This window comes from Rhinopithecus roxellana, chromosome 15 (assembly GCF_007565055.1).
Source record: "Rhinopithecus roxellana isolate Shanxi Qingling chromosome 15, ASM756505v1, whole genome shotgun sequence".
In the NCBI taxonomy this organism is placed as follows: Eukaryota; Metazoa; Chordata; class Mammalia; order Primates; family Cercopithecidae; genus Rhinopithecus; species Rhinopithecus roxellana.
In genome coordinates, this window is record NC_044563.1 from 124,440,100 (window position 1) to 124,462,977 (window position 22,878).

The following is a 22,878-nucleotide window of genomic DNA, read 5'->3' on the forward strand; positions in this document are numbered from 1 at the left end:
TTTGTTGAGGATTTTTGCATCAATATTCATCAGTGATATTGGCCTGTAGTTTTCTTTTTTAAATGTGTCTTTGTCTGCTTTTGGTATCAGGGCAATACTGGCCTCATAGAATGAGTTTGGAAGTATTCCCTCCTCTATTTTCAGAACAGTTTGAGTAGAATTGATATTAGTTCTACTTTAAATATTTGGTAGGATTCAGCAGTGAAGCCATCAAGTGCCAGGCTTTTTTTTGTTGGGAGAAATTTTATTATGGCTTCTATCTCATTATTATTGATCTATTCAAGTTTTGGGTTTCTTCATGGTTCAATCTTGGTAGGCTGGGTGTGTCTAGGAATTCACTCATTTCTTCTACATCTTCCAATTTATTGTCATACATACCTTTCCTAATAGTAGACACTAGTGATCCCTTGAATTTCTGTAGTATCAGTTGTAATGTCTCCTTTTTCATCTCTGATTTTATTTCTTTGGATCTTCTCTCTTTTTTTCTTAGTCTGGCCAAAGGTTTGTTGATTTTTTTGTTTATCTTTCCAAGAAACTAACTTTTTGTTTTGTTGATCTTTTATATTCTTTATTTTAATTTCATTTATTTATTGTCTGGTCTTCATTATTTCTCCTACTACTTTTGGGTTTGGTTTCCTCTTACTGTTTTAGTTCTTTAAGATTAATCATTAGATTGTTCACCTAAAGTTTTTCTCCTTTTTTGATGTAAGTGCTTATAGCTGTCAACTTCGCTCTTAGTACTGCTCTTCAGTCAGCTTGTGATGGATGGTGCCTGGCCCGGGACTAACCCTTCAGGGCAGTGGCTCCTCCCTGGTCCAGGGCAGGTCCAGAAATGCCATCCAAGAGCCAAGACCTGGAATCAGGAAGCCCGAGAGCCCACCTGGTGCTCTACACTCCTGTGGCTGAGCTGTTACCTAAGATGCAAGACGAAGTCCCCTTTATTTTTGCCTCTGCTTTTCTCAAGCAAAAGGAGTGTGTCACCATAGCCATCACAACTGGGAATGTGCTAGGTCTCACCTGAAGCCAGCATGTCTCAAAGGTTCACCCAAGGCCCATGGCATACTACCTGGTTGTTGCTGCTGGTTATTTAGGGCCCAAGGGCTCCTTAGTCAGCGGTGATGGATCCTACCAGGATTAGATTGTCCCCTTCAAGCCAGCAGGTTCCCCCTTCTGTCCCAGGGTGTGTCTAGAAATGTTGTCTGGGAGCTAGGACCTGGAATGATTCTGACCAATACCCTATGCTACTATGGCTGAGCTGGTATCCAAGATGTAAGACAAAATTCTCTTTACTCTTCCCTCTCCTCTCCTCAAGCAGAAGGAAGGGGTCTCTTTTGAAGTTGCAAGCTGTGCTGCCTGGGGTTGGGGGAGGGGTGGTACAAGCACTCCCTTAGCTGCACTGGCTGGTGTCTCAGTAAGTTGTATGCATCTGAGCCCATCTCAGCCCTAGGGTTTGCCTAGAAGGTACAGACAGTCCTTGTGGCCTAGACTGCCTTTCAAGTTTATTTGGAGCCCCAGAGCCCTTTAGCCTACAGTGTGAGGCTTGCTAGAACTCAAGTCCTCACTGCTGGAATGGGCGATTCCCCTCTGTCTAGGGCTGGTCTAAATGCTCCCTCCATGGGCATGTGTCAGCTGAGTTCAGCCTACTTTTGCTTTCTGCTATGAAAGGGTGGCAGTGAATTCAATGCAATATCTCACAGTCGCTGCTGTCTCCCTCTCCCAAGCACACAGATTCTCGGTGCCATACGGATGGTGCTGGGGGATGAGGGAGGGGTAGCACTGGCGATTCAAGACTATCTTTCCTACCCTCTTCAGTGCCTCTTTCAGTGGTATGAAGTTAAAACTGTGTGCTATGACTGCTCACCTGATTTTTGGTACTTATGAAGGTGTTTTTGTGTGTGTAGATAGTTGTTAAATTTGGTGTTCCTGCAGGAGGAATGATCGGTGGAGGCTTCTATTTGGCCATCTTGCTCCACTCCTCTATGTTTTATTATTATTTTTTTAGAAAGAGGGTCTCACTGTGTTGCCCAGCCTGGCCTGCATATTTATTCTTATTACTGATCATTTGTATTTATTCTTTTGTGAATTCAGGATAATCTTTCGTAAACATCACTTTCATTGTTTTACTTTTCTATTCAAAAACTGGAGTACTGGTCGGGCATGGTGGCTCATGCCTGTAATCTCAGCACTTTGGGAGGCTGAGGCAGGCTGATCACAAGGTCAGGAGATTGAGACTATCCTGGCTAACACGATGAAACCCCGTCTCTACTAAAAATACAAAAACAGATTTAGCAGGGTGTGGTGATAGGCGCCTGTTGTCCCAGCTTCTCCGGAGGCTGAGATGGGAGAGTGGCGTGAACCTGGGAGGCGGGGCTTGCAATGAACCAAGATCATGCCACTGTACTCCAGCCTGGGTGACAGAGTGAGAGTCCTTCTCAAAAACCAAAAAAAACCCCAGAGTATCATTATTTCATACCCCTGATTTTTAAGAACCTTCATAATTTGACCCTAACCTATTTTTCTAACTTAATATGGTTCAGCAAGAGTCACTCTACTCCAATAAGAAATATTTTCTTATTCATATAACTCATTCTGTTACTTTATTTTCATGGATTCATTTTAGCAATGTTTTCTTCTACTTACCCAAAATCCTATAAGGATTCTTTTAACTCATGTTATAATAAAATTGTAATAAAGTAGCTCAGATCGTCTAGCCTTCATCAGTTTCTTCCTATTTGAATTCCCACAGTAACTATTGTTTCTACCACTAGGTTTAGTAGCCTTCTCTTCCACTATCTATCCCTTCTCTACCATTTTAAGCTTCCTGGTATTCCTAGAATACGTAACCCATTTTAGGGCTTATACTTATTTTACAGGATCCCATTTAGATATCAACTTGTGGATGAGGCCATTTTAACTACCCTAGAAAAAAGTAGTTTCTAAGTTTGTTTTTATTTTATGTGTGTTTGTGTATGTGTGTGATGCCACTTAACTGAGTTATACTTAGTTAGCAGTGTAGGTTTACTGCCCTCCTCACTCTCAGTTAGACAGTGTTCTCTTCGAGAGCAGGAATTATATCTTTTTTTTTTTTTTTTTTTTTTTTCTGAGACGGAGTCTCGCTCTGTCGCCGGGCTGGAGTGCAGTGGCCGGATCTCAGCTCACTGCAAGCTCCGCCTCACGGGTTTACGCCATTCTCCTGCCTCAGCCTCCCGAGTAACTGGGACTACAGGCGCCCGCCACCTCGCCCGGCTAGTTTTTTTGTATTTTTTTTAGTAGAGACGGGGTTTCACCGTGTTAGCCAGGATGGTCTCGATCTCCTGACCTCGTGATCCGCCTGTCTCGGCCTCCCAAAGTGCTGGGATTACAGGCTTGAGCCACCGCGCCCGGCCAGGAATTATAGCTTATTCTTGTCTCCTAAATACTTCTTTGGTGCCTGCATGTAGTAGGCATCCAATAATGGTTTGTTGAATGAATGTATTCACACTTCTAGAATTTTATAACCTAATTCTAAAACAAGTTCTCTCCAGACAGGAAGAGTTAATCAAAGTTTGGGTTTGTATATTTTTATCTTGTATATTTTTCTCTCCTCTCCTTGAGGACTTTTGTTAAAATGTCTAAAGAGAGTCTAGTTCTATAGTTTTTTCTTTAGGGGAAAATATACTTTGGTAAACTAGTATAGCATATCCATCTTCAATAATCCTGTAGTAAAGGTAAGTGAAATCTACTTTCAGTATAATTATTTTTTTCTATTGGACAATATTGTTTTATTTTGTGATTTGAAATAGATTTGTGCTATACAGCCTATATAGTAGCCTTGACTAATTTTTGATATATTTCAGCTCATGGAATGCTGTGTAAATGCCCTGGTGACATCATTTAAAGAGACTATCTTAGCTGAGTGCCAAGGCATGATCAAGAGAAATGAAACTGAAAGTAGGTAAAACATCACATAAAGTTATCATAATCTTCTAAGAGGGTATCTTTGAAACAAATCACTTAGTAAGTTGCTCTTAGATAATTCTTTTCCACATAGGTATATGTGGAACTGTTAGAGTGAACTGTACTTAAGGAAATAGATAAAATATTTAACACAGAGGCACTGCTAAAGAGTATATAAACTTAAATTTTAAACATTTTCCCTCTTAGCTATCGACATCTGTCTATGTGTATGGTGAATTTCTACTTTTTTCTGAAAAGCAAGACACTGCTTTTAAAGGCCAACTTAAACTGGAAACATATGTTATAGATTAGAACCAGGTATTTGACTTTTGTGTGCAACCTTGTGATGAATCTTTTTAGAAAGTAATAAAACACTCCATGTTAATAGTCTTCATCTCTATCCCCAAAAATACTTTTACGATTTCTAAAGGATTTTTTTATTGCTTCAATGTTTTCTTAAAAAGATATGTTTTGAGAGGTAGCAAGTATATAACAAACTAAAGAAACAAAAATTGCACATATACCTACTACTGCGGTAAAACTGCTTTTAACATTTTTTTTGCTTTTGTTTTTTAAATAACTTCTGCTGAGTTTCCAGATTTTATTGTATTTAACTGCAAGGTCGTCCTATTTAATCTCTAGTTACATTTAAAGTACATATTTCAATTCACTTAAGTTCATACACTTTTTAGGAGTAATTCAGTAGTATTTTAGCAAGCTGCTTTATTGGCATAAACAAAATACTTGTATTCTTTGTGCCAGTCTAATTAGAGTTATGTCTGATCTATGTTGCACTTTTTTCAAAAGGTTTTTTTTAGTGGTAATCAGTACCGTGAGTTAGGGTTTTTGTGAAGGTCAATAAAATGGCATAACATGAAAAAGTGCTTTGTAAATTGAAAAATTCTTTATGGATACAGTTTTATATTCTAATCTCTAATACAGTTGCTTTCATAATTATTACTCATGTTATTTTTTACCTTTTGATGATGTGGCTGTATATTTAATATTACATCTACCTTATGAAATATACTAATCTTGTGTGTAAATAAATATTCCTTTGCATTGAAAATCGAATGACTCACCTTTTCTTTTGAGACTGGGTCTCGCCGTGTTGCCCAAGCTGGAATGCTGTGGCATGATCACAACTCGCTATAGCCTTGACCTCCTGGGCTCAAGTGATCCTCCCACCTCCCAGCCTCCTGAGTAACTGGGACTGCAGCCGTGTACCACCATGTCTGGCTAATTTTTGTATTTTTTATAGAGTCAGAGCCTCACCATGTTGCCCAGGCTGATGTCCCCTGCGTCTGGCTAAATGAGCTTTTAAAGAAAGGAGTTGGGTTTTGCAGTATTTGATCACTTTTTTTATTTTTATTTTTTGAGACTGTCTTGCCCTGTCACCCAGTCTGAGTGCAATGGTGCAATCATGGCTCACCGCAGCCACAGCCTCCTGGGCTCAGGCAGTCCTCACACTTCAGCCTCCCAAGTATCTGGGATCAAAGACATGCACCACCACACCGAGCTAATATTTTGTTTGTTTTGTGTGTGTGTGTGTGTGTGTGTGTGTGTGTGTGTGTGTTGCGATGGGTTTTGCCATGTTGCCCTGGCTGGTCTTTTTAACTCCTGGGCTCAAATGATCTTCCCACCTTGGCCTCCCGAAGTGCTGGAATTAAAGTGTGAACCACCACGCCCAGTCTGATCACTTTTAATTTGATTTTTTTTTAAATGTAATTTTTAGACCAAGTGCAGTGGCTCACACCTATGATCCCAGCACTTTGAGAGACCAAGGTGAGAGGATTGTGTGAGCCCTGAAGTTTGAGACCAGCTTAGACAACACTGGGAGATGCTATCTCTACAAAATTACAAAAAACATTAGCCAGTGGTCCCAGCTACTCAGGAGGCTGAGGTGGGAGGATTGCTTGGGCCCAAGAGGTCGAGGCCGTGGTGAGCCACGATCGAACCACTGTACCCAGCTTGGGTGACAGAGTGGGACCCTATTTCGAAAACAAAAACAGCAACAAAAAAAAAAAAAAACGACCCCTAATTACATTGTATCCACAGAATACTGTTAACATTACAAACTTTTAACTAATGTTTCTCTAAATTCTTATTCTAGTAAATGAAATGATTACATGAATGTGTTCTGTCCTTCCAGAGTTACATTTAATGTTTTCATTGATGGACAAAGTTCCTAATGGTATAGAGCCAATGTTGAAAGACTTGGAGGAACATATCATTAGTGCTGGCCTGGCAGATATGGTAGCAGCTGCTGAAACTATTACTACTGTAAGTTTTTTTTTAATGGCAATGATAGATATATATCAAGGCTATTTTTTAAATGCAGGATTGTATAGTAAGTGGTTACCAGAGGCTGGGGGTTGGGGGACCAGAAGAGGTTGGTTAGTGGGGTATAAAGTTATAGTTCAATAGGAAGAATAAGTTTTGGTGTTCTGTGACCCAGCAGGATAGCTGTAGCAAGTAGCAATGTAGTGTATATTTCAAGAAAGTTAGAAGAGATTTTTTATGTTGTTACCACAAAGAAATTATAAATGTTTGAAGTGATGGATATGGTAGTTACCTCAATTTGATCATTATACTGTATATACATGCATTGAAATATAACATTGTACCTCATAATATGTACAGTTATGTGTTGATTACAAATAAGAACATTAAATTTTTAAAAATGCAGAATTGAAAATTGATACTATTTTCTCAGTAAAACAGGGGGCCGGGCGTGGTGGCTCACGCCTGTAATCCCAGCACTTTGGGAGGCCGAAGCAGGCAGATCACAAGGTCAAGAGATCGAGACCATCCTGGCTAACATGGTGAAACCCCCGTCTCTACTAAAAATACAAAAAAAAACCAGGCGTGGTGGCTGGGCGCCTGTAGACCTAGCTACTCGGGAGGCTGAGGTAGGAGAATAGCGTGAACCCTGGAGGCAGAGCTTGCAGTGAGCCGAGATGGCGCCCCTGTACTCCAGCCTGGGCGACAGAGCAGACTGCATCTCAAAAAAAACACAAAGGAAGAAAGAAAAAAAAAGAAGTGGCAAAACAGTAATATTGGACCACCTTTTAGTTTTATTTTTAAGAAAAAATATCCCCAGTTTTAAATGAGTTTTATTAAAATTATGTTTATATTTTCTCATTTTTTTGGTGTTCTTTTTCTTTTAAAAACTTAATATAAAAACTTTTGTTTCTAGGACTCTGAGAAATATGTTGAGCAGTTACTTACACTATTTAATAGATTTAGTAAACTCGTCAAAGAAGCTTTTCAAGATGATCCACGATTTCTTACTGCAAGAGATAAGGTATATATTCCTGTATATATAAAAAACACTGTTTTAAAAGTTTTACCCTCATAATTTACTTCTAATAATCAATTTGTATTATTTTGCTATTAATTATAAACTTAATCTAGCAACTGTTATTTTTCATCAGTGGAGAACAACTGTATTTGTTTTGTTTGTAAGCATTCGTTAAGCATTTGATAGCCTTGTGAATTAGAATTTATTAGAAAGTTGCTTTTTTCTCATTTTTCCAAGAATATTTTTCTGTTTTTGAATATTACTGATCTATTGAATTCCTATTCATCCTTCCATTAAGACCCAGCTCAAAGAATACTTCCCCTGGAGCTTCCTTGATATCCTGCCTCGCTCCATAGCTCATCACAAGCAGAGTTGATTCCTCCATCCTCCATCCTTTCATGGGACTCCTTCAAGAGTTACGTTATACTTATCCTTGTTTCCCAGGGAAGCATTTGTATTGCATACCATCTTTTTCCATCCTTATTAGTATAGGATAATGATAATGAAACACCATACTGTCCTTAGCGTTTTATCTTTTTTAGTGTAATAAACCTATAAGAAGAAATTGCAGCTAGTTTTTCTCTTCTTTGGCTACCTTTCATTACTTCCCAAGTCTGAATGATTCTAAAAAAACAACTTTCTCCAGTAGGATTTTTTCTCACTCTTTTTGTCTATTTTAATTTTTTTTTTTTTTTTTTTTTTTTGAGATTGAGTTTCACTCTTGTTGCCCAGGCTTGAGTGCAATGGCGTGATCTTGGTTCACTGCAACTTCCACCTCCTGGGTTCAAACGATTCTCCTGCCTCAGCCTCTCGTGTAGCTGGGATTACAGGCACCCACCACCATGCCCGGCTAATTTTTGTATATTTACTAGAGGCGGGGTTTCACTGTGTTGGCCAGGCTGGTCTCAAACTCCTGACCTCAGGTGATCGGCCCACCTCGGCATCCCAAAGTGCTGGGATTACAGGCCTGAGCCACTGTGCCCAGCCTCTTTTTGTCTATTTTAAAACAAACAAATAGGCTGGGCGTGGTGGCTCACGCCTGTAATCCCAGCACTTTGGGAGGCCAAGGCGGGCGGATCACCAGAGGTGAGGAGTTCGAGATCAGCCTGACCAACATGGAGAAACCCCGTCTCTACTAAAAATATGAAAAATTAGCTGGGCGTGGTGGCACATGCCTGTTAATTCCAGCTACTCAGGAGGCTGAGGCAGGAGAATTGCTTGAACCCTGGAGGTGGAAGTTGTGGTGAGCTGAGATTGTGCCATTGCACTTCAGCCTGGGCAACAAGAGCAAAACTCCATCTCAAAAAATAAATAAATAAAATAAAACAAATAAATAAGTAGGTAAAGTAGGAAAGGAGTTAAGGGAGTATAGAAATGGTGGGGTGCTATGAAGTCTTAAATTGAGTAGCCTGCAAAGGCTTCCTAAGAAGCCAGATCATATAAGACTGAGCCATGGTAAGGAGTTAGTTTTTACTGTGAGTAGGATGGGAAATCATTTAAAAATTTTAAACAGAATGGTAGGATGTGATTTATGTATTGACAGGATCGCTCTGACTGTTGCAAAAAATAGGCCGGGCGCGGTGGCTCAAGCCTGTAATCCCAGCACTTTGGGAGGCCGAGACGGGCGGATCATGAGGTCAGGAGATCAAGACCATCCTGGCTGACACGGTGAAACCTCGTCTCTACTAAAAAAATACAAAAACTAGCCGGGCGAGGTGGCGGGCGCCTGTAGTCCCAGCTACTCAGGAGGCTGAGGCAGGAGAATGGCGTAAATCTGGGAGGCGGAGCTTGCAGTGAGCTGAGATCCGGCCACTGCACTCCAGCCCGGGTGACAGAGCGAGACTCCGCCTCAAAAAAAAAAAAAAAAAAAAAAAAAAAAAAAAGAAGCCAGATCATATAAGACTGAGCCATGGTAAGGAGTTAGTTTTTACTGTGAGTAGGATGGGAAATCATTTAAAAATTTTAAACAGAATGGTAGGATGTGATTTATGTATTAACAGGATCGCTCTGACTGTTGCAAAAATAGACTGAAGGGAAGAAAGAAGGAAGAATACCAGTTAAGAACTTACTTAAATAATTCAATTAAATGATGATGGAGGCTTGTCCCAGAGTGATGGTAGAGGTGGTCAAAAGTAGTTCGATAATTCTTTTTTTTTTTTTTTTAATGCAAGTAGCTTATTTGGGAAATGCAGGGATGATAGTGTGGCGTACTATTAAGTCAGCTCTACAGTGAGCTACTTGAACTTAATTCTGCAAGGAAACTTAGTAAAAACACTGCTTAAAATTACCTCACCTGTCAAGTGTTGAGTTCTTAAAATTTCCTGCCTGCCATTTGCATAGGCAACACATATTTCTGCAGTTTTACAAAAAACACCTTTGGGTGCACGTGCAGATACTAATAGTGGGAAAAGTCTAAGGGATGTGGGAAGGTTTGACAGCATCTGCTCCACCAGGTATGTGGCTTGGAATTGGAAAATAAAAATGACAACAGGCTTTAGAAGTGACTTGTCAGGGAGGTTTGCTCTGTCGCCCAGGCTGGAGTGCAGTGGTGCAATCATAGCTGACCGCAGCCTTGAACTCCTGGGCTCAAGCAATCCTCCCGCTTAGCCATCTGAGTTTCTGGGACTGTGAGCACACACAACCACACCTGGCTAGGTTTTTAGAGCTTTTCTGTAGAGACAACATCTAGCTATGTTGTTCGGGCTGGTCTTGAACTCCTGCGTTGGCCTTCCAGAGTTCTGGGACTATAGACGTGAGCCATCACCCTGGCCCGCTTTCCCTTTAAATCATGTTCTTTGAGAACTCTTCACCCACACTGATGCTGTCTCAGTCCTGTCATCTCACTGGTGAAGGAAATAAACATATCCATCATCTCACATAGTTACCCATTTTCTTGTTTTGTTTTGTTTTTGTGGCAAGAGCACCCAAAGTCTACTTACTTAGCATGAATCCAATATACAATATAATTTTAATTTGTTTTGTTTTATTTATGTATTTATTTTGAGACAGACTCTTGCTCTGTCACCCAGGCTGGAGAGAGTGCAGTGGCACAACATGGCTCACTGAGCTTTGACCCCTCTGGGCTCAGGTGATCTTCCCACCTCAGCCTCCGGGGTAGCTGGGACTACAGGCATGCACCACTATGTTTGGCTAATTTGTAATTTTTTTTGTAGAGATGAGTTCTCAATTATGTTGTCCAGGCTGGTCTTGAACTCCTGGGCTCAAGCGATCCATCCACCACAGCCTCCCAAAGTGCTAGGATTACAGGCATGAGCCACCATGCCCAGCCCAGTATAATTTTACTACCTGTAGTTCTCATGCTGTACATCAGCTCTCTAGACTTTTTTAATCCTGTGTATCTGCTACTTTGTATCATTTGACCTACATTTCCTTGTTTCTTTCCCACCCATTTTACCTCTGGTACTACTCTTTCGTTCCTCTCACTGTGTATTTGAATTTTTTTTAGGTTCTACGTATAGGTGAGATCATGCAGTATTTTTCTTCCTGTGTCTGGCTTAGTTCACTTAGCATAAGGTCTTCCAGGCTTCCGTAGTATATATGTACCAGTTTCTTTATCCACTGATGGACACTAAGGTTGTGTCCATATTTTGGCTATTGTGAGTAATGCAGTGAATGTGGGAGTGCAGTTATCTTTGTGAAGTGGTGATTTCATTTCCTTTGAGTATATGCCTAGAAGAGGGATTGCTGGGATTATGATTATGTTATGAAGATAGACTATTCAGGATTTGCTATTGAATCAGATGTAGAATGTGATAGAGACTAGTCAGGGATGACACTCAGATTCGTGTTCTGATCAATTAGAAGGATATGTTCACTGCGATAAGGAAGACTGTAAGAGAAATAGGTTTTGGAGAGATTGTTGCAGAGAGATCAGAAACTCAGTTTTGAATAAGTTAACTTTGAAATATCTGTTAAACATCCTTGTGGTAATGTTGAGTCTGGAGCTTTAGAGAGAGAATGGAGCTGGAAAAATATGTTTGACAGCTTCAGCATATAAATGGCTTTTAAAGCACTGACACAGGCTGTAATCACCAAAATAATGAGTGGAGATAGAAAAGAGGACAGGTCCAAGGATTGGCCTAGGGAATTCTGATATTTCATTGTTAGAAAAATAAGGAGTCATCTTTCATGAGAAGGGAGGAATGACCAGGAGAATGTTATGTGCTAGAAGGCAAGTGAAAAAAAGTACTTTCAGGAGGAGGGTGTGATCCACTGTTTTAAAATGCTGGTAATGAATCAAATAAGATGGAGATTAACCATTGTCTTCAGCAACATGGAATTGCAAGTGACTTTAACAAGAACCTCGTGTGCAGGCTGGGTGTGGTGGCTCACGCCTGTAATCCAGCACTTTGAGAGGCTGAGACGGGTGAATCACTTTAGTTCAGGAGTTCAAGACCAGCCTAGCCAACATGGTGAAACCCTGTCTGTACTAAAAATACCAAAATTAGCCGGGCACAGTGGTGCACACCTGTAATTCCAGCTACTCAGGAGGCTGAGGCAGGAGAATCACTTGAACCTGGGAGGCGGTGGTTGCAGTGAGCTGAGATCAGTACCACTGCACTCCAGCCTGGGCAACAAGAGTGAAACTCTGTCTCCAAAAAAAAAAAAAAAAAAAAAAAAAAAAAGGAAGAAGATCTCACTTGAGGGTAGGCATGGTGGCTAACCCCTGTAATCCCAGCACTTTGGAGGCCAAGGCAGGCAGATCACCTGAGGTCAGTCAGGAGTTTGAGACCAGCCTGGCCAACATGGTGAAACTCCATCTCTACTAAAAATACAAGTTAGCCAGGCGTAGTGGTGGGCACCTGTAATCTCAGCTACTCGGGAGGCTGAGGCAGGAGAATCGCTTGAATCCAGGAGGCGGAGGTTGCAGTGAGTGGAGATTGCGCCACTGCACTCCAGCCACTGTACTCCAGCCTGGTTGACAGAGTGAGACTTCATCTCAGAAGAAAAAAAAAAAAGCCTCACTTGAGAATATTGATAATTATGATATGACAAAGAACTTGCTAAAGTCTTTGACTAGGCAAATTGTTTGGTCAGATATACCATTAGAAATAAAAACTAACATATTTTTATGTGTTTTGGGATGTATAAAAATTTATCTGTATATTTTATATATTAAAAATATTTTATTCCAAATTATTTTTGCAGGCATATAAAGCAGTTGTTAATGATGCTACTATATTTAAACTTGAATTACCTTTGAAGCAGAAGGGGTAAGTTTTTTAAAACCATACTTTAAAAATACTTAAATGTTTTTTAGTGTAATAGGGATTAACTAGGTATGCAAAGTACCTTGTTAGGTTTGTTTTTGTTATTGTTAGTTTTGTAACTTTTGCTGCTTTTGGCTGTTAAAGTTCATTTACAATTTTTTATTAAATTATTTTACAATACAAAAATTGACTTTATTTTTTCAAGTAGAAAAAAAATATTCCTAATCTTTTAGGATCTCTACTTCTTTTTCCCTCATTAGTCACTAAAAGTATTCTATTACCCATGGAAGCATAGAAAATGACTCAATTTACCATAATGATATAAAAAGAACTCAGTTTTAATGTAAATTTTCCTATTAGCATTTTAAAAAATTGTTCTGTAATTGGTAAGATGAATATGCCTGTGCTAAGCATAGCTTATAGAAAATCTGACAACTGAAATCTAAGCTAGTTATAGCACTTTCAGAGTAGTACTAAATAGCAATAAAGGTTAATCGAAAAAAATCTTTTGATGTACTTCTAACTAAGAATTACCATTTTAAAGAAATTTTATATATAATGCTAAAATATTTGAAAAATACTGAAAAATCGTGTTTCTTAAGAAGGAAAAGTAATCAGGTATTTTTCATTTAGTGTTTTCATTTTGTCTTTTTTGAGCAGTGTATGTTGCTTGAGTAATATTACAACGGAAGACATCTGAGTCATACCATATTATAATACTGACATATTTTAGAAGGGCATATATTATGTTCTCTTTTATAAACTGTGAAATATGTGAAACATAGCACTGCGTCTCGACCATCTCTTCACATGAGTAGATAGATCTTCTTCATTCTCTTTCACCCAAGCATTTTTTGTATTATTTATCTATTTATTTATTTTATTTATTTATTTGAGGCAGGGTCTCACTCTGTCACCCAGGCTGGAGTGCAGTGGTGCAACCTCAGCTCACTGCAACCTTTACCTCATGGATTCAAACAATTCTTCTGCCTCCGCCTCCCGAATAGCTGGGATTATAGGCACACGCCACCATGTCCGGCTGATTTTTTTTGTATTTTTAGTGGAGACAGGGTTTTGCCATATTGGCCAGGCTGGTCTCAAACTCCTGACCTCAAGTGATCCTCCCACCTCAGCCTCCCAAAGTGCTGGGATTACAGGCATGAGCCACCGCACCCAGTCCCAAGCACTTTTTTAATGAAAATGTTCAAACTTACAATAGAGTTACTGTAGTTGCTTTATCAAGTGTGTATCTCCCTGTATACATCCATCAGTCAACTTTTTAAGTGTGTTTCTAAAGAGGTTGCAGGCATCAGTAACCTTTAGTCCCTAAATACTTCAGCATGCAGTCATTTATTGAATTTGATATTTATGTTTTTAGGTAAAATTTATATACAGTCCCTTGCATAAATCTTAAGTGTACATTTGAGTCAGATTTGACAAATGCCTATACCCCTATTAATGTGTATGATGTCTTTATCATTGTACAAAATTACCTCATGTCTATCCCCATTCAGTCCCACCCCACCTCCTTCCAGAGGCATCTGCTGTCCTGATTAATTCCCTCAATATAGATTAGTTTTACCTAATCTAGGACTTTGTATAAATGAGATCATACATTGTGTACTTTTTGTGTAAAACTTCTTTCATTCAGCATTGTGTTTTTGAAATTCTTTTATGTTTTGGCATGTAACAGTAGTTTGCTTTCTGAAGTGGTTATTCTGTTTTATTCTTCCACCAATAGAGTATAAGAGTACCAGCTGATCCTCATTCTCACCATTGTTTCATGTTCTTTTAACTTGAGTCATCTGGGATGTATGTAGTGGTATTCTTAATGTTTTCATTCTCATCTCCCTCATGACTCTTGATGTTCAGCAATTTTTCATCTTTTTTTTTTTGGTAGGGGGGATTCCTATATTTTCCCTTATGAAGAGTCATCATAGCTCACTGCAGCCTCCACCTCCTGGGCCTAAGCAGTCCTGGTTCAGCCTCCTGAGTAGCTGGGACTACAGGCACACACCACCATACCTGACTAATTTCTTTCAGAGATGAGGGCTTGCTATGTTGCTCAGGCTGGTCTCGAACTCCTGGCCTCAAGAGAACCTCCTGCCTCAGTCTCCCAAAGTGTTGAGCTTACAGGCATGAGCTACCATACCCAGGCCTTTTGCCCTTTTTTTTTTTTTTTTGGGGGGGGGTTGTTTGAGATGGAGGCTTGTTCTGTCGCCAGACTAGAGTGCAGTGGTGTGATCTTGTCTCACTGCAACCTCCGCCTCCTGGGTTCAAGTGATTCTCCTGCCTCAGCCTCCCGAGTAGCTGGGACTACAGGCATGTGCCACCATGCCCAGCTAATTTTTGTATTTTTGGTAGAGATGGAGTTTCACCATGTTGGCCAGGATGGTCTCGATCTCTTGACCTTGTGATTTGCCCGCCTCGGCATCCCAAAGTGCTGAGATTACAGGCATGAGCCACCGTGCCTGGCCCTTTTGCCCATTTTTAGTTGGATTCTTTGTCTTTGTTGCTGAGTTGTAAGAGTTCTTTATATATTCTGGTACTAGATCCGTATCAGATATATGATTTGCTAATATTTTTTCCCATTTTGTAAGTTGTCTTTTCATTTTCTTGATACTGTCCTTTGATGCACAAAAGCTTTTAATTTTGATTAAGTTCAGTTTACCTATTTTTTTCTTTTGTTGCTTTTGCTTTTGGTTTCATATTTAGATCATGAAGATTTATTGTTACTTTTTTTTTTTTTAAGAGTTTTATAGGGCCGGGCACAGTGGCTCACACCTGTAATCCCAGAACTTTGGGAGGCCAAAGTAGGTGGATCACTTGAGGTCAGGAGTTCAAGACCAGCCTGGCCAAGATGGTGAAACCGTGTCTCTACTAAAAATACAAAAAATTAGCCAGGTGTGGTAGCTCATGCCTGTAATCCCAGCTATTTGGGAGGCTGAGACAGGAGAATCGTCGGAATCTGGGAGGCGGAGGTTGCAGTGAGCTGAGATCATGCCATTACACTCCAGCCTGGGTGACAGAATGAGACTTCATCTCAACAACAACAAAAAAGGGTTTTATAGTTTTGGCTTTTATATTTCAGTCATTGATCCATTTTGAGTTAGTTTCTGTGTATGTTGTGAGATATAGATCCAACTTCATATTTTTGCATGTGGATATCCAGTTGTTCCAGCACTCACTGAACAGTCTTTGCTCCATTATCAAAAATCAGTTGACCGCTGGGCTCAGTGGCTCACGCCTGTAATCCCAGCACTTTGGGAGGCCAAGGTGGGCAGATCACAGGTCAGGAGATCAAGACCATCCTGGCTAACATGGGGAGACCCCATCTCTAAAATACAAAAAATTAGCCGGGCATGGTGGCAGGCGTCTGTAGTATACAAAAAATTAGCCGGGCTTGGTGGCGGTTGCCTGTAGTCCCAGCTACTCGGGTGTCTGAGGCAGGAAAATGGCGTGAACCTGGGAGGCAGAGCTTGCAGTGAGCTGAGATGGCGCTACTGCACTCCAGCCTGGGCGAGAGTGCGAGACTCCGTCTCAAAAAAAAAAAAAAAAAAAAATCAGTTGGCCAGTGGATGTATGTGTTTATTTTTGGATGCTTAGTTCGGTTCCATTGGTCTATATATTTGTCCTTATGCTGGTGCCGCACTGTTGTGATTTACTGTAGCCTTGCAATAAGCTTTGAAAGCAAGACGTGTGCATGTTTCAACTTTGTTCTTTTTCAAGATCATTTTGGCTATTTGGGTTCCCTTCTAATTCTTTGTGAATTTGAGAATCAGCTTTTCCATTTCTGTGAAAAAGACCTTTGGAATTTTGATAGGAAATGCATTGAATTGTATTAATGTTATGTCTCCCAATTATGAAAATGGAATTTCTTTTTATTTGTTTTTTATATTTCTTTCAGCAATGTTTTATAGCTTTCAGTGTACAAGTCTTCCACATTCTTGGTTAAATTTATTCCTTGATATTTTCTTTGGATGCTGTTGTAAATTGAATTGCTCTTCCTTCCTCCCTCCTTCCTTTCCTTCCCTTCCCCTTCCCTACCTTTCCCTTTCCCATCCATCTTCTTTCTTTTTTTTTTTTCTTGAAGGCAAGGTCCATTGTGTCACCAAGGCTGGAGTGCAGTGGCGCAGTCGTGGCTCACTGCAGTCTTGCTCTCCTGGGCTCAAGTGATCCTCCCACCTCAGCCTTCTGAGTAGCTGGGACCACAGGTTCAGGCCACCACACCTGGCTAATTGTTTTTGGTAGAGATAGTCTCTCACTGTGTTGCCCAGGCTGGTCTTGAACTCCTGGGCTCAAGTGGTTCTCCCACCTTAGCCCCTCAAAGTGCTAGGATTATGGACAGGAGCCACCGTGCCAAGCCTGGAATTGTTTTCTTAATTTCTTTCTGGATTGTTCATTGCTGGTGTATAAAAAAACAAATTATTTTTTTTTTTTTCTGTTTCTTTTTTTTTCAGGCAGGGTTTCGCTCTGTCACCTAGGCTGGAGTGCAATGGCATGATCACAGCTCACTGCAGCCTTCGCCTCCTGGGCTCAAGCCTCCACCTTCTGAGTACCTGGGACTAAGGGCCATACCACCATGCCCGGCTTATTTTTTTTTTGAGACAGCGTCTTGCTGTGTTGCCCAGTGTGGTCTTGCACTCCTGGGTTCAAGTGAGCCTCCTGCCTCTGCCTCTCAAAGTGGCAGAAGTACAGGCATGAGCTACCGTGCCCAACCACAGACTATTTTTATGTGTTTATTTTGTGCTTTGCAACTTTCCTAAATTTATTTATTAGCTCAGATAGCTTTTTTATGGATTGTTTCAGCTTTTCTGTATATAAGGTCATAACATCTGCAAATAGAAATACTTTTACTTCTTCCTTTCCAGTTTGGTTCTATTTTCTTTGCTCTGCCTAATTGCTCTGACTGGAACATCTACTACAGTAACAAATAGCAGGAGTGAATTCAGGCATCCTTGTCTTATTTCTGATTTTAGGGTGCTTGCTCTCAGTCTTTTGCCATTCTATTGTTTTATGTTGGTTTTTCATAACCTCCTATGCTGAATAGCAACATGGCACTCTGTCTGGTAGATGTACTATAGCTTATTTAACTGGTCCTTTACTGCTGCATTAAGTAGTTTCTGATGTGTTGCTATTACTGTTAGTGCTACAGAGGATAATATTGTACATTTAATATTTGTGACTCTTTATCTACAGGATAGATTTCCGAAGTGAGGATTGCTGGGTTTCTATTAGTTTTCTGATTCTAAGGTGACTGTGTCCTACTTTTAGCTCCACATTAAAGTAGAACATTTCTAGGCTGGGTGCCATGGCTCATGCTTGTAATCTCAGCACTTTGGTGAGCCAAGGTGGGAGGATTGTTTGAGGCCAGGAGTTTAAGACCAATCAGGGCAACATAGTGAGGCAACAACAAAATGTTTAAAAAATTAAATGAGCATGATGGCGCACACCTGTAGTCCTAGCTATTCACGAGGATCGTTTGAACCCAGGAGGTCAAGGCTGCAGTGAGCTATGATGGCACCACTGCACTCCAGTCTGGGCAACAGAGTGATACCCTGTCTCAAAGTAGAAAATTTCTGTGGAGTAGAATAAGTGTCATTAGCTGATCCAGGCAGCACCTATTGGTGTTGTGGCTATTGGAGGTGTGGAGGAGGTGATGTTCTAGAACAAGCTTGTCCAACCGCACGGGTCTTATGGTCCCCAGGACGGCTTTGAATGTGGCCCAACACACACATTCGTAAACTTCCGTGAAACATTATGAGATTTTTTGGCAGTTTTTTTTTTTTTTAGCTCATCATCTGTCATTAGTGTTAGTGTATTTTATGTATGGCCCAAGACAGTCCTTCTTCCAGTGTGGCCCAGGGAGGCCAAAAGATTGGACACCCCTGTTTTAGAAGAATAAACTGGTGGTAGCATCCAAGTTATTTGGAAGACTTGCTTCTGAGGAGGAGTGGAGTAGTTTGTGGTAAACCAATGCTGCTGTTGAGAACAGCTAGAAAATCGGGTAAATATAGAAAATAGTAATTTTATGTTATTTAAGAGCTATAGAAATAGCTATGACAAAGGATTGAAATGTACAGAAATGCCAGATAAACCTTTCAGAGGTTACTTGAGGATTTGTAACTGTGTTTCCCTAAGGAGAAGCTGCAGCTGAGAATGCAGTTTTGGCTAGGCTAAGCAATACAGCTGGGGGGCAGTAGATGTTTTGGTGGTCACACAGGACTGGAGTAACAAAACCCATTGGACACTGAACTGAAAGTCCAGGAGGGACATATCTTCGATTCAGTGGTTAACCCTGGAGAGGGACTGATTCCCCTTCATAGCAGAACAAAGGGTGAACCCATTCTTAATGCAAGATAACATCATCTTGTGCCTGTGTGATTCTTTTATATACAGTGTTCAGTATTCGGTACAACATTACTAGTCCTATGAAGACAGAGAAATTAATGACTTAACTAAAAGAATCATTTTAGAAGCAGATTCTCAGGTGATCCTGATGTTGGAGTTAGCACATAAGGACTTTAATTAGGGAATTGAACAATGAGAATACTTGGACACAGGAAGGGAAACATCATACACTGGGGCTTGTCGTGGGGTGGAGGGAGCGGGGAGGGATAGCATTAGGAGATATACCTAATGTAAATGACAAGTTAACGGGTGCAGCACACCAACATGGCACATGTATACATATGTAACAAACCTGCACGTTGTGCACATGTACCCTAGAACTTAAAGTGTAATAAAAAATAAATTAATAAATTTTTAAAAAGATTAATAGCTTAACTACAATGAGCTACCACTTCATACCCAGTAGGATGACTAAAATAAAAAAGACAGATATAACAAGTGTTGGTAAGGATATGGAAAAATTGGAATCATATTGTTGGTGGCACAGCTGCTGTGAAAACAGTTTGGTAGTTCCTCAAGAAGTTCAACATAGGCTGGTCCAAGTGCAGTGGTGTTTACAACTAATTGATCACAACCAGTTACAGATTTAGTTGTTCCTCCTCCACTCCCCCTGCTTCACTTGACTAGCCTTTTAAAACAAACAAAAGAAGTTCAACACAGTTGCTGTATGGCCCAACTGTTCTACTCTGAGGTGTATACCAAAGAGAAATGAAAACATACTTTCATTCAGAAACATGCTCATACATGTTCATAGTAGAGTGGTATTACTCTTAATAGCCAAAAAGTGTAAACAACCCAAATGTCCATTAGTTGCATAGATAAGCAAAATGTGCTACATCCATACAGTGGAATATTATTCATTCATAAGAAATGAATTATTATTCTGCTATATGCCACAAGGTAGATGAACCTTGAAAACATTATGGTGATTCAAATAAGCCAGACACATAAGGACAAATTTTACATGAATACAGTTGTATGAGGTATCAAGAACAGACAAATCCATTGAGACAAAAAGTAGAATAAAAGTTACCAGGGGATGGGAAGTTACTGTTCCATGTATACAAGATTTCTGTTTGGGATAATGAAGAAACTCTGAAAATAGATATCAGTGATGTTTGTACAGCATCGTGAAATGTACTTAATGCCACTGAATTTTACACTTAAAAATGAAAATGATAAATCTTTTTTACTCTCAATAAAAGATACATGTTAAAAAAGGGGGATGAACTACTGGTACATGCTATGACATATGGATGAATCTTGAAAACTTGATGCTAAGTAAAAGAAGCGGGTCACAAAATACCACTTATTGTATGAAAACATTTATCTGAGATATCCAGAATCAACACATCCATAGAGTAGACTAGTTGTTGCCTAGGCCTGGGAGGCAAGAGTAGGATAGCTAGAGAATGGGATTTGACTGCTAGCAGGTATGGGGTTTCTTTTTGGGGTAATGAAAATGTTCTAAAATTTTATTGTGATGATTACACAACCTTCTGAATATACTTTAAAAGCACTGTATTGTACATTTTAAGTGAGTGATTTGTATGATTTGCAAATTATATATCAGTAATTATTAATAAGCTTAGATAATAGCAATGAAGAAATAATACGTATTAATGGACAAATAGATGGAAATTGTTATCTGAGGAAAGAAAGTGTCTAAAACCATATATAATTGGAGTCATAGAGCATAGAAAAGAGGGTATTAACCAATATTTGAAATGGTATTGACTAAAATTTTCCAAAATTGATTAAAGATTTAAGGGTGTCTGTGAATCCCAAGTGGGATAAATACAAATTAAACCATTCCTAGGTACATCATAGTAAAACAGCTTAAAACTGAAAACAATAATAAAACTTTTAAAACAGTCACAGGGGGAAAAATAACACCCTATCTTCAAAGAAACAATATAGGACTAATAGCTAGCTTGTAATCCCAGCTAGTTGGGAGGCTGAGGAGTGAAGATTGCTTGAGCCCAGGAGTTCAAGACCAGCCTGAGCAACGTATCTAGATGTCCATGTCAAAACAAAAACAAAAACTGATAGCTGACCTCTCAATAGGTTGAATGAAGGAGGGAGGTAGATCACTTCAATTGTTACAGTAGTTCACACCTGAGCCAGGCATTGCAAGGAGAGATGGATGGATTGTGTTTTCTTCATTTGTCACCTCACTGATAGATGTTAGCCATTCTTTAAATATGCATAATTAAAAATAATTTTTAATATTAGATCAGTATGGATATTTTTTGTTTTGCATATGGCTCAGGAGGTGCTCAAATAATTGAATGATATAATAAGACAAACTTATTCTAGTCTCATCTACTTATGTGAATAAGATTTCTCAGGGCAAAGACATAAATTTATACAAATAAAAGAAATTAATCTATGCTGATTCCTGGATTTATAATTGGGAGGAAAAAAGTTTCATCCACTCCACTCCACTACGAGTTGACACATTCAGTAAAATTTTACACATACATATATTTTATGTATGTGTATGCACAATATAATTGTTTGGATTATTTGTATACTTAACATTTGGATAGCTCAATCCTTGGAAAACAATACTTGCATTTTATAAGCACAAGAAATTTCAAAATCCCGAATTTAAATTTATTTACGTATATTTTTAGAGAAGTAGGATAAAAAATAAATATAAGACTTTCAAGCATAAAAATACAATATACTGCTGAGTGCACTGACATGCACCTATAGTCCCAGCTACTCAGGAGGAGTCCAGCCTGGACAGTATAGATAGTGAGACCTTGTCTCATTTTTTAAAATTTTTTAATTTGTGTGTGTTTCTGTCTCAGTTATTTTTTAAAAAACAACAATATGCTGTGTTTACATTGTTATCAGGAGCTAGGTGCGGTGGCTTATGCATATAATCCTAGCACTTTTTTGGGAGGCCGAGGCAGGTGGGTCACCTGAGGTCAGAAATTTGAGACCAGCCTGGCCAACATGGCGAAACCCCATCTCTGCTAAAAATGCAAAAATTAGCCTGGCATGGTGGTGGGCACCTGTAATCCTGGCTGCTCAGGAGGCTGAGGCAGGAGAATGGCTTGAACCTGAGAGGCGGAGTTTGCAGTGAGCCAGGATGGCACCATTGCACTCCAGCCTGGGGACAAGACCAAAACTCCATCTCAAACTAAAGAAAAATTTGTATCAGGAAAATGAAATCAAGATACAAATTCTTTACTGCTTAGGAATAATTCATTTATAGTTTTTTTTAACTGCATGATGGTATATATATCATCATTATGGAATGTAGGTCATATTGGATACATTTTAAAGAGTGAAATAACTGTTTTAATATATTAATCATAAAAGTTTTAAATGTTAACATAAGTTTCCAAGAATTTAACAGTTTTTCAAAAGTATTTTAACAGATTTCTGAACAAAATATTTTAATTATCATTGCCAAGGTCAGCACTAGGGTGAGGCAAGAAGGCACCTAGAGTGCAAAATTGAAGGAGGTTCTTACTCTCAGGGTTCTGCAAGTGCGGCATCAGCACTTAGGGGTACCTAACAGTGAGTGCCTCCCTAAATTAGGCACCCTGGGATGCTTGCTCATCCTAGTTCCAAACCTGATCACTAGATTATTTAACAGAAGAAATTCGCATGTGAATAATTGGCTTTCGAAAAAAATAATTGCAAACATCAATCATTTTTCCATCAACTGCTTTTAATTTGTTTTTTAGGGTGGGATTAAAAACTCAGCCTGAATCAAAATGCCCTGAGCTGCTTGCCAATTACTGTGACATGTTGCTAAGAAAAACACCATTAAGCAAAAAACTAACCTCCGAAGAGATTGAAGCAAAACTTAAAGAAGTGGTACATAATGTTTTGTATTTCAACTTTTAAAATTACCTTACTTTGAATTTGTGTTCTGCTTACAGGACTTCCTGTGATAGTATCAATTTAAAAATGTATTATCTGTAAAGAACTAATGTTATGAAGTTTTACAGTGCAAGACCTCTAAGGGGGGTT

At 39.4% G+C, this 22,878-nt stretch overlaps 1 protein-coding gene across 1 annotated transcript in view; it reads left to right on the forward strand.

The window, feature by feature from the left end:
* Positions 1 to 22,878, forward strand: part of CUL5 (cullin 5) — a 102,871-nt gene that overhangs the window by 60,567 nt on the left and 19,426 nt on the right. The window contains 5 exon segments of the mRNA XM_010360851.2: positions 3,837 to 3,930; positions 6,089 to 6,219; positions 7,136 to 7,243; positions 12,410 to 12,474; positions 22,590 to 22,722. Coding sequence (XP_010359153.1) covers positions 3,837 to 3,930; positions 6,089 to 6,219; positions 7,136 to 7,243; positions 12,410 to 12,474; positions 22,590 to 22,722 — 531 coding nt within the window.